General features: G+C 37.1%; 1 protein-coding gene across 1 annotated transcript in view; it reads left to right on the forward strand.

The window, feature by feature from the left end:
• The window catches only part of PLCL1 (phospholipase C like 1 (inactive)), a 410,917-nt gene that overhangs the window by 347,493 nt on the left and 50,100 nt on the right, over window positions 1-13,324 (forward strand). The window contains 2 exon segments of the mRNA XM_006152984.3: window positions 1,433-1,508; window positions 4,440-4,549. Coding sequence (XP_006153046.1) covers window positions 1,433-1,508; window positions 4,440-4,549 — 186 coding nt within the window.

Consider the following 13,324-nt stretch of genomic DNA (forward strand, 5'->3'; position numbering starts at 1 on the left):
GCTGGCGAGTGCGCGCGACTTAGAGAAAAAGCCCCTAAAAAAAAAAAAAAAACCAACAAAAAAAACCTCAGTCATGGAAGCTAGGCTCTAATCACCTAGTAATGAATCTTTTCCTCAAAGCCCTGCCTTTTGACATCATAATCAGGTTAATTTTCACTTTCTTAATCTTTTTATAGTAGGTAAACACATGAATGGGGGGGCATATCCAAACATTGCCCTCAAATTAAAGTTTTCTCTGGTTTTAAGTTACCTTCTTACTGATGCTTTCATTGATCATTTGGGAATACTGTTGAATTTTGGTAAATTGTTTTTCATAAGCATTCTACATCTTCTTGGGAGTTGAAAGAGTTTTGCTGAGTTTAGTCTGAATTTCAAAGGTTTTGCTCAGACTAGACTTTTGTGAGTGTATCATGTTAAAGTTTAAAGGGTCACTTTTAATCTTTCAAAAAAGTCACCACTGAAGGGAGAGAATATGAGTAACTAAATTTTATTCGGTTGAATTGATTATAATATTTCATTCATTGATTCGAGTAGATTTTCCTGCTCACACACAATATATCCTCTTGGACATATTTGCTCTCTACCCAGATATAGAGGGTAAAGACAATTAATTCAGTGTTATTGTCTATAAGATCTGTTGAGTTAGACACTCTAAATTCAACCTACTCCTTGTTTTTTCCAATGGGGATCTTACTAAAAGCGAAACAGACTTTCACTATCTTTGTGTCACCCAAATCCAAGCTGCCAACTTCAGTAATGTATTCAGTAGCTCTTTAACTGATCACTAGGCGATCCCCTATTCTGGTTCTCATTGCTATTGTTATAATACCACATGCATGGATTTTGCAGTAACCTTTGGGGGTAAGGAGGTGGGATCGGAAGTGTTTATAATGGGACCAGCAGTTGGTGTAATGGCTATGTCACTGGACTCCCAGGTAGTCGACCACGGTTTGAGTACTGGACCCAGTGACTTAATCTCACGCCAGGTGTGTGTGCATGCGTGCCCAAGATCCCAAGAGGAGAATGGAGGAGAAGGGATTGTGACATGGCCATCCTCCCCTGGGGGGCTGATTTCTCACTATCTTTCTGGTAAGCTCACACACCTTATAACAAAAACCTCTCTCAAAAAAAAAAAGTGTTTATGAGCATGACCTGGGACTTAAAGAATGCATATACATTTATTCAACAGTTATTTATTTGTGTATGAGGCATATTACACAACTGGAACAGTTGTAAGGAAGGTAACGCTAGACCTAGTATGGCAGTGGATGAAGGTTGGAACTGAGAGATTATCCTTTCCTCTCTCATCTCATGTGGTTAAGACCATGGCTCCCATTACTAGGAATATGTGAATCTCTCAATATGTCATATTTCTAATGAGCTGGTTAAAGAATTTTTGACAATCACCTTTTTGATGTTTATTTTGTGACAGATGATTCAAGAGAGCCGGTTTCTCATAGAAATGGCAGACACAGTCCAAGAAAAGATTGTCCAGTGTCAGAAAGCAGGTAATCATTTTAATGTTTTGGGGCTTTTTTTTTGTTTGTTTAGAAACCATAATAACAAGTTTTGGCAGACCATTTTTGAAAAATTTGATGTAAATTTTTTCTTAAAATTCAAATAATTTATGATATTATTTGAACTTTAAAGTATACTGAAGTCTTTGTTTAGGATAAAACCGTCTGGATGATAATAGGTGACATGTATGTGTATATATGGGGTGAGAGAATGAGGTCTTATGTCTAGAGGGATGAAGTTTTCTGAATTTACTTTTGTGGTTTGGAACCCTCTCAAAATATTTCACGAAGGGCAGCTACAGTTCCTTAAAACCCATTTCATTTTAACTTTATACCACAATCATATTAACCTTCTAGACTTTTGCCTCATTTACTTGCCCTCGTTTATTCTTTAAGGATGGATATGACACATATCTGTGAAACTGTTAAGGGATAAGGGGCTGTACACCTCCAGTCTAGGAACCCAAAGCAGGTCTGACCCTGCACCGATCAACAAAACAGAAAAGCAAAAATTGCTGATAAGAGAGGAAAGGAAAATTTATTATAGTGTGACCACACTGGGAAGACATGTAAGAATATCTTCTACTAGTTAGCCAATTTACAGATGCTTTTATAGGGAAAAGGAGACATTCTGAGGCAAATGACTATCCATAGAAAATCATGGATTGGGTTAATTTTTAGCTGGGGAGCATAATTAAATGATGTGTCTTTGAGACAGGAGCTTCAATTTCAGGTAAGGGGAACAATCAAATGATTCATCTTGAAGACAGGATTTTCAATTTGTGGCTAGGGCAGATTGTCTCTCATTGTTTCAAGCTCCAGGCTGATTCTCTCCTTGGATTACCTGTGAAAAATCTCAAAGAGTATCAGGCTCAAACAGAGTATTAGGCTGAGAGAAAAACAGTATTTGATTTAACCAAAAGGAGTCAGTCTCGCTAATGTAGGCCGTTATTATAAGACTACACCTCTGTTTACTTAGTTAACCTTTATCCCGCTCCCGTGCTTCTCTCTCTTGGATCTGTGTGTAGAAATACACACACAGAATAACGGTTATGATGAGGAAAATAATGGCAATTACAATTGACTGCTAAATATACATATGATACGCTATCTTATTTAGTCCTCACAACAACTTTGCAAAGCAATCATTATATCCAATCTATGGATGAGGCATGTGAGATTCTGAGAGACTGAGTGAATTAATTAAGATCTATCAAAACGCCCGATAGAACTGACCTTTGAACCTAGACCAAACTTTACGACTGATGCTCTTCTCTTACTAGTGACTGACCTAGATTTTCAGTTAACAGGAAGCATAAATATGATAATACCCAATACTTATATAATGCCAATAACTGCTTTATATGAGAGCTTTATATGTATTGACTCACTTAATCTTCACCACAATCCCATGAGATAAGTCTTTTTATGACCAACATTTCACCAGTGAGGAAGCTGAAGGCCAAAGACGTTCAGGAACTTGTTCAGACTCACATGGCTAGTAAGTGGTAGAACCAAGACATGAGCCCAAGCTCCACAGTCATGCTTTTTACCACGTGCTATGTTTGTGGTATTAGTACTGGGGATGTTAATATAGTATTAGGCTGCATTAATAAAAGCATAGTAACTAGAACAAGAATGGTGCTGTCTCTATCTCATGTAAGCTGCTTCAAGTTCACTTTGAGCACAATGTTTGCTCCTGGATGTAGGTTTCCACATTGCTCAACTCCAGGGAGCTGGGCAATGCAGTGGCCCTGCCTGAATGCAACTTTAAAGAAGAGTAATTCACAAACTGAGACATGTTAGAGTATTTAATCTGGAGAAGAAAAGACTTTCAGGGATTTTGTTCAATCTCTCCTCCAATACCTCATGGGATGCGCTGTGGAAAAGATTAGACATTTTGATCTGGATCCAGCGAGCACCAAGGAGTAGAAGTTTCCGGGAAGGTGATTATGGCTCATTATCAGTCACAGCTTTCGAGATGGGATGAGCTGTCCTACTAGAATGTGTTTTCCATCCCTGCCTATGGCAAAGGCAGAAGAAACAGATGATGGTGATGTTTTTATAGTATGAAAACTTGAGTAAATGATTGGGCTAAAAATATTTTAAGGCCATCCCCCTATTTGAAATGCTTGGGTAATTCTAAGAATGTCATTTAAAATTTTTTTTAACTTTTTAAGTTTTGTTATAGAGTGCATGTACACACCAGAGAGGGAAGGAGAGGGGAAGAAAAAGAGAGAGAGAGAGAGAGAGAGAGAGAGAGAGAGGATGGCCACACAATATCTTCTCCTTTACTCTCTCTGGATTTTGGGCATGCATGCACACAGTCCTGGCATGATTTTCAAGGTACCAGGTTTGGTACTCCAACCAGGTTTGGTACTCAACACAAGTCAGCCATGTGGTACCCAGCTGCCTTGACCTCCATACCATCTATCCTCCAGGAATGGTCTTTTTAAAAGAGTTATTTATTTTAAGTCAACATTTACTAATTACTGGTTATAATCTATGTGGCTTCCAGGGACTTCTGTTAAACCATAGGGATGGTTCATAAAAGAAAAGTAAAATATTTTCACTCCTCTTATATGGCTGCTGTTCACACATGACATGATCTCATATGAAAACTAGGACAAACAGGTGGATGTAATTTGTTAGCAGAATTTTCTTCTTAACTTCTCACATCTTTATCTCTGCCTCCTGGCTGTTTAAAATGTAATTTAGTCTAAGACATTGATTATTGTTAGTTCCTCCATAAGTATAACCATTTGATGGGATGAGTAGAATGGGAAGGAGAATTCAGTTTAGGGATTTAGAAATTATGAGGACAGGAATATTAAATTATATTTTACTGACAATATTTTTTAAATAAAACATCTATTTTCCTGACATTTATACTTACATTTCTTATGCATTTTCTTTCCAAAGGGATGGAGTTCCATGAAGAACTTCATAATCTGGGGGCAAAGGAAGGCTTAAAAGGAAGAAAACTTAACAAGGCAACTGAGAGCTTTGCTTGGAACATTACAGTATTGAAGGTAGATTAAATACTCAGCTGCCCCTTTGCCTTTATTTCTCTCCTCCTCATCTCACCAATGTGCAGAGAAGTACCAGTGGTTAAATATGTTGCTTTAGATGTTTAAGTAACATGTGGCTTGATCATCAGGTTTATGCTTTAAGAGATGGGGAGATGCGTAGGATTGACATGCTTTTCGCCTTAGTAGGTTTGCAGTGGAGGCAGAGGATGGCATGTGTGTAAGACCTGGTTTGTATATGTATGTGTGTGTTTTTGCCCACATGAACATTTCTGTTCAAACCTATATGGTTGTTCATTTTTGGAGAAAGAATAATGCCAAACTTTGCTAGGGAAGATTCCAACATAGGTGATTTGGAAGAGACTTACACTACAGGATATCTGGGACCATTTAAAATTTTTATTTTAAGAACCATCTTCATAGATATATATCTTATTACAAATAGCTTTGGAAGTCAATTTCTTGATATGATTTAGTCTCTGCTGCCAATTAGTTTTAGGATTTTGAAGTGAAGATGCCACTTTTGATATTTTCTTATATGAAAGGAAAAATGATTTAGGTGGTAGAAAGAATTTATTGACAACATAATGGGAGAAAAGCAACCACGAACAAAAGTAGTAACTGCTGGTGTTTATTAATTAATGAACAGTTATTATATGCCAGACACTATTTTATGAGGTTGATATGAAATAAGTTAATACAATAATCCAGTACTATTATTATTCTCATTTTACAGGTAAGAAAACTGAGAAATTGAAAGCTTATGTATATTAATTACCCAAGGTCACTCAGCATGTAAATGGTGGAACTGGAGTTTGAATTCAGGCAGTTGGGTGCCAGAACCTGTCTTTAACCTGCTCTGAATAGATGCTTCTCATGCTTGTGTGACAGTATTAGGTGAACTCTAAAATATGTCTAATAAATGTTCAGTCCATGGATACTTGACAAGCCCCTACTATATACTGGGCTCTATGCTAGATGTTGGATATAACATGGAAACAGAAGATATACAGACCAACCTCATGTATTTAATGGTCTGGGAGCAGTGGAGGAAGATTTTCAACTAAAGTCCATGGTTCTACCCATTACTCTGTCTTATCTCCTGTAAAGCTCAATCCATGTAGCTGAGTTCCATTAAGTCCAGGGAGCTTAATTGAAGGATAAGAGTACAGGCTCTGTGTGCAGAATGCTTGATAGTGGTGAGACTTTAGCCATCCTTCTAAAGGTTGTAGTAAAACCTACATCCTGGATTTTCTGTGAATTAAATTAAATAATACACATAAGACATCTAAGTAACAGTGCACAAAACTAGACAGTGTTTATGTTAGCTGTGATACTCTGTTTGTCAGGTGAGGCTGACCATATTTAGAGAAATAAGTTTGTTATTCCTCTTCGCCTCTTTGTTAACTTCTGACTTAAGCCCACTTACTGTTTTCTAAGGTTTGTTTGTTTAGTTCAGTGATAGGAGCTTATTGCTACAATAGACATGGCTGAGTAACCACTGTACGAATCGTTCCAAGACAGAGCTTTAAAAGCAGAATTGATCTTCTGTCATTATAGCTCACGTATGAGCTGCTGTTATTTCAGCTTGAACGTTAGGTACTTTAACAAATGTAGTGGAGTTTTCCAAACTCTCAGTATTTCTTTTCTCTCCCACATTGGTTTTGGTGGGCCTATGAATCAGGTGTCCTTTCCCCAAGAGGTGACAAATGAATTGCTTAGAATCTGAATTATTAGTTGAGAGACAGAAATGGGCTCTGTTAGAGACTTTTATTCCAGTGGTGCTGCTTTGAGAAGATACAAGGGAATATCAGAAAGTTTATGGAAAAATGGAATTAAAGTATAAGTTTTGGTGCAAAAAATTTGAAATCCATGCAAAGATGTTAAAAAGAATAATATGCATTTTAATGCATTTTTGAAGTCCCCTTGTATCTTTTCTACAAGACTTCCTTTAGTTCTTGTATCTTAGATCTGAAGCACTGAATTCCTCCTTGGTTCTCTACCTTTGGTATTGATTTTCAGAGCTCCTCAAAGTCTTTCAAATAATGCTCTTTTTCTTGAGTTCACTAGAGTCTATTTTCTTTACTTTCAGTTGGTGGAATTAATAATAACCACTCTGGTAGGATGTAATCACTGTATTAGCAGGGCACACCTATAAAACTCTTCATTGCCTAATATTTTTAGTTTATATATGATTTAGACAGGTATTTCCTACTATCTATCTAGGGGAATGGATGGGAAATTTACCAACACTGATTAAATATGTGGGTTCATGCTTCTAAAAATATTTAATTCCTATGTATTTCCAATAAGTAAAGGAGAAGCATAGAACAATGGAAAGGGGTGGTGGCTTTATGGACAATTGTGCTAAGACTAAAAATTAAATTCTTCAGTTTATATGTTCTGCAGTTCAGTACTAACTGATCTGATAATAAATGACAGGGAAGCTGGAGAATAGTATGGAGAGGAAAAATGGATAATAGCTCTATAATATAATGAATCTGAATTATAATTGTAGTGTCCAAATTTTCCCAGAGATAGGATTTGGAGAATCTACCAAAAAGGCTGATATCCAGATGATATTAGAAGTTCTTTTATATGTGTTCTTATTTAATTCATATTCCAGCACCATACATGGGTCCAGAGTAGGAACCTGCTTAGCCTATCTTTTGCATTTCCCCATGCTTCTGCTATATATCTGTATCCAGTCATTTTCCTCTTCCTTCCCTTGTCACTATTGTACACAAAGCAGAACTCCTTAAATAGCTGCCATGTTCATTTGGGATGATATGATAATATATGTTCCAATGATTCATCTTTAGTATCTTTTTGAGATACTTACTGGACCAAGATAACTTTGACTGTTCTACTCTCACACTTACCAATCCTTTCCATCTGTCTTTTCTACATTTTGTTTGTGCTGCCATATAACAAAATGCCTGAGACTGAATAATTTGTAAACACAAGAAATTTATTTCTCATAGATCTGGGGGCTGGAAGTCCAGGATCAAGGTGCTGACAGGTTTGCTGTCTGGTGAGGGCCCATCTCTGTTTTCAGGATAGAACTGTGTTGCTGCATTGTCCTGAGGGGATAAATGCTATGTCATCACATGGCAGAAGGAACAGAAAAGCAAGAAAGGGCGAAAGGGCCTAATTAGTCCTCTCCAGACTTTTCGTAAGGCACTAATTCCATCCATGAGGGCAAACCCCTTGTGGCCTAATCATCTTTTAAAGCCTCCCCTCAGCCCCTGGCCACTTCTTAATACTGTTGCATAGGGAATTAAGTTTCAATATGAATTTTGGAGGGGACACAAACATTCAAATCATAGTTTATTAGTATAATATTAAAATCTCACAATGGGAATTTTGCCTGTTCTTTAAGGCTTCTAGAAAAAGATACTACAATTATACTTATATAGCCAATGTATCATACTAAATTGTTGACTTTGGAAGTATTTTGCTGATGAGAGTGTTGAAGATCCTTTGGAAGAAAGATATGAACTTATACCATGTAGCTGATTTAAGAGAAAAAAAAGATTTACTGTGAAGAAGAATCCATTTAAGGTTTTGGACTCCATCCAGAGTAATTTGACTCTTAAGTACAAAAAGAACTTTATTGTAAGGTTGTCTTGTCACATTTATAAAACTGAAATTAGAAAGAGCCCAAGAGTAACATTTTATTGAACTTTCTCAATATATATTTTTCTAACTTGGTCTACTGGCTATTTTAAGGAATTAAATAACATTATTTTTACATTTAAAAAAACTTTTATGAAAAAAAGTCAATTTTAGCAAGCTGGTAAAGTATTAAGTAGAGATATGTAAAAAATGGAAGAAATGTAATTAGCAAACATTTTATTATAAAGGAAAAGCTCTAATGTAGGTAATTACTACAGTTTAAGGAATAAAAGGGTTAAGAAGTGACTCCCTTCTTATTTGTTCATGAATTTCATTGATAACTGATTGAATAACATACTGTAAGTAAAAACTACATAAAACTATTATTTTAGCAATGGATATTCTTAAGAAATGTGCATTTGTACCTTCCCTGGGTGGATTTTCAGCTTATAATTTAATGCATTTTAGTGTGTACCATACATCTGGTCCTTTTTATAGATTTATGTTTAGCAGTATGACTAATCTTTTTCTACCTATTTTTTTTTTAATCACTGCTCAAGCCATTGCTACTCCTGCTTTCATCTAAACATTTAAATTTTTCTTGGGAATAGCAGAGGCTGAGGCTTTTCATTTCTCCTCCTTAGATACTTACATATATATTTTTAAAGAATTAATTATTTATTTAATTCCATTTGTTATTATTATTTTTTAAAATTTGACCAGAGAAAGAGAAAGGGAGAAAGCAATCCACCAGGTCTGGTACTCAAACCATGCCGGCCATGTGAGAATCCAGCATGTCTAACCACAACGCCACCTGCTGGCCCCAGGTACTTGTGTTCTTAACTCAGGCACATTTCATCACTGAATTCTCACATTTCAGGCCTTTAGTACTAGGGAGTAATCTTTTCTTTTCTTTTTTTCTTTTACTAGTTCATTCATTTATTTTTTCCATGAGAGAAAGAGGCAGAGGGAGAGAGAGAGAGAGAGACAGGCAACCCCAACAGGTTCATCATGCTGCCATCAACTACTGGTCTCAGCTCACCAGGATCATGGGTATGTGCACCTCCGTGCCTGGTGTACACAAAAAGATTCCAGGCCATGGACCCAGCACCTTTCCCATGTGGGTCCAATTGTGTTACTGCTGCATCATCATTTGGCCTCTCTAGAAAATCTTGCAATATTAGGGAAATTACATAGATGTGAGTATGGTAATATACTTTCTAATAGAGCCTGGAAACATCTGAGGTCTATGCACATTTCTGAGAGACAAAAGAGAAACAAGCTGATAGGCTATTGAGGAGAGAAGTATAAGGAGATGTAGTAACCTCTGAAATACTGAGTGAGAGTGAGAACGGGGTTACCCTAAACTGAATGTCACAGCAGATTTAAATCATTCTATGAGGTACTATGTATGTGTGTGCGTTGCGGGGAAGGGAGTGATCAAACTGAACTCTTCGGGCTGCTTTGATGACTGTGTTCCTGGGAGCTGCTGTGAGGCCATATAAAGAAGAAACATGCCCAGAGTTGTCCACATTGTCCACTGAGAATTTTTCGAATACTGTCTCTGGCAACTGCTGGCAGTTGTCTGAGCAGCTGGAGAAAGGCTAGGTTTCCTTCTAAACCAATGAATTCACAACAGAAAAGATATTTATGAAATCTATAAATGGACTCTCAATCAATGAAAACAATGCTTTAACAACAAACTATTCTTAAAGTTGATATTACTATCAGTCATTGAGAAACATAAAGCCAAGTGGGAATAGTTAAGTTCTGCAGTCAGACACTTTTTAGTGTGTGGCCTTTCTTTCTCACTGTGTGGCCTTCAAGAAATGTCCTTTTTGTCTCTATGCTTCTGAATCAATTGGGAAAGGCTGGGTTGTGCTCTGATATAAAAAAAAAAAACAAACAAAAACTGAAAACTTCTGTGGCTTAAAACAGCAGATGGTTCCTTCTTGTACTGCACGTTCGTCACAGGTCAGTGAGGGTCACTCAGGAACCCAGGCCAATAGGTACTCCATCTTAACAGATCCTTCTACAATTTCAGAGTTAGAGAAGCACAAACTGACGATAAAGCTTCTGTACTGGACAAAGTAAGCCAAATGGTTAAATCTGACTTCAAGGAAGTGGGATAAACCTTCTCAGGGAAGAGCCACAGATATTGGTGAGCATACTCTACCAGGGACAGGTTCTTCATTATACCCATTTCATAAGGTTATAGTGAGGACTACATAAGTTATAGATAAAGTATGTCTGCATACAAAAAGTGCTATTGAACTGTTCATTTTTTTGTTTGTTTTTTAATTTATGAATTTCTTAAATATTATCTATATAGTTTATATTTACCATGGTAATATTTGACTTGGAGACTTTACTTCCTAACTTGTAAAAAAAATGAAACTCATTTGGCATAAGAGTGTGGAGAAGAGGGTAGGCTAAGGGTCCAGAATGTAAAAAAACTTTTGACTGTAGATTAGATACCTTTCGAATTTTGAGCTATGTGCATATATATTATGTATTTTTCAGAAATGAACTGAAATTTAAAAATTAATTCTGGGGGACCAACAGATGGAGTAATGGTTACATCACTGGACTCCCTTGTAGTCAACTGCAGTTTGAGTTCTGGACCCAGCAGCTTAAAACTCACGCTGGGCACAAACCCAGGCCAGGCCCATCCTGAAATGGATACTGAACTTCAGCTCTGAAATATTGATTTCCTTGACCAAAAATGAAGATTTTCTGCTGAGACATTTTACTCCAGATTTGTTTCTAGTGTATAGGGCTACCTCTGCCTCCTTATCTCCATTTATCTCTGTCTCTCTCTGTTTCACTGTGTGACTTTTAATTTAAAAAAAAATTAAAGATAAAGTATTTTCTGGACTCTCAAGCCCCTGCTTTATTGTGTCAGTTGGTGCCTTTCCACATTCCATTTAGGAAAGGCACAAATCCAGGCCAGGCCTATTCTGAGATGGATACTGATCTTCAGCTCTGAAATATTGTTCTTGTGCAGTCCGCATGCACACTGCATGGTTTTCATTATTAACTTTTTAAATTATTTTTTTCTTTTATTTTTACTCTTCTTTCCTCTTCTCTAATTCTTTTTCTTTATCTTTATTCATTGGATGCTCAGCCTCTACACACTAAGTGTCTAGACAGGTTCAAGTGAACGGCTTCTGAACATATGGATATAATCAGGGTCAGAATATTCCTCTATTCCCACTGAATCTGATGCACAAAGAGTGAAAATGGAATGAAAGAGAGATTGCAGATCACCTCCTTCTGCATGCCTCTGAATGCTCAGATTGAACTTCAAGAAATAGGAAGAAATGGGACCAGCAGTTAGCGTAATGACTATGTCGCTGGACTTCCACGTAGTTGACTGCTGTTCGAGTCCTGGACCCAGTGGCTTAAACTCTCGCCGGGCGCGTGTGCACCCAAGATCCCGATAGAATGGAGGAGAAGGGATTGCAGCGTGGCCATCCCCCCTGGGGGGTGATTTCTCACTTTCTGTCTCTCTGTCTCTCTTTGGCGAGTGCATGCGCCCTATAGCAAAAACCTCTCCAAAAAAAAGAAAAAAAAATTAGGAAGAAATGCGCCATCCAACAGATGACTAGAAATCACTGCAAGGTCACAGAAATATGGGAAAGCAAGAAAATTCCTCTCCTCCAAGGGTAAATAATAACTCCTTTTTGTCCTCAGACAATACAATGAAACTCATGGAAATGTCTGATAAAGAATTTAGAATATTCATAATGACAAAGCTAACAGAGATGAAAGAGAAGAGACAATGAATTGCAGAAGAGGCAAGAGAAAGGAGCTGATGAATTCCAGGAGATGAGAAAATTCTTGCAAGATCTAAGAGAGGAAATACACACTATAAAAAAGAATCAAATGGACCATTAGAGATGAAGGCCATAATACAGGAAGTCAAAACCTCCCTTGAAAGTATTAAAAGCAGACTAGATCATACAGAAAATTGAATCTCAGATGTAGAAGATAGAATCGCTGCCCTAAAAAATTCCACCACGAGGACTGAGAAAAGAAGAATAATATACGAGAAATACCAGATACCATCAAATGTCCAAACATTCATATAACTGGTATCCCATGAAGTGAAGAGACTCATAAGGGCATTGATAATCTATTCCATGAAATCCTGCAAGAAAACTTTCCAAACCTAGAGAGGCATTCAAAGATCTAGACCCAAGAAATACAAAGGACCCCAAATAGAATCAACCCAAGAAGATCTTCTCCAAGATACACTATAGCCAAATTGACCAAAACCACAGACAAAGACAAGATGCTAAGCTTGGCAAGAGAGAAATGTCAAGTTACCTACAAAGGATATGTGAGCAGGCTAACATTATTTTTATTATTACTACTGAGAATTCAATGTTTGTATGATCAATTAACTTATTTTCACATACTATCTTAAGTTATTTTAAGGATAACCCTGTAAAGTTACTCTTAGTGCACCTATTTCACAGATAATGGGACTGAGACCCAAGAGGTTAATTTACCTTCACATTAGAGTGTAGAATAAAGGTAATGAGTGATGGAGAAGGCATTTAATTTTTTGTCTGTTTTCTTGTTTGTTTAGAGAGGCTTTTGTTAGAGGACGCATGTGCTCACTGGAGAGACAGAAGAGAAAGTGAGAATTCATGCCCAGAGGGGGGTGGCCACACCATAATCCCTTCTTCATTTTCTCAGAATTTTGGTCACACATATATACATAGTGTGACTTTCAATTTGCCAGGTTTAGGACTCAAATGGTGGTTGGTCATTTGAGAGTACAACACCTTAACCACTACACCACCAGTTGGCCCCTGGAGCAAGGATTTATATTGTCAGAATATTTGTAGCACCAAAAATAGCCATAGCTTTAATTAACTGAATGCTTTCTATGTGTCAAGTATTATACCAAATGCTTTTCATTTATTGTCTTATTTAGTTCAGAGGATTCCATAATACCTTATCCAGCTAGCATTAGTATTTCAATCACTTTGTCAGTATATTCCTAAAATGTGGAATGGTACATTGAGAAAGTATAGCTTGAGACAACCAATTCCTCTTGCTCTAATGCTATATACATTAAGCACTCTCAAACTATAAAACTACTCCTGGAAAACACCGGGGGAACTCTAGGAGACATTGGGGTAGGGA

The sequence above is a fragment of the Tupaia chinensis genome, unplaced genomic scaffold (genome assembly GCF_000334495.1).
Source record: "Tupaia chinensis unplaced genomic scaffold, TupChi_1.0 Scaffold000361_1, whole genome shotgun sequence".
Taxonomy (NCBI): domain Eukaryota; kingdom Metazoa; phylum Chordata; class Mammalia; order Scandentia; family Tupaiidae; genus Tupaia; species Tupaia belangeri.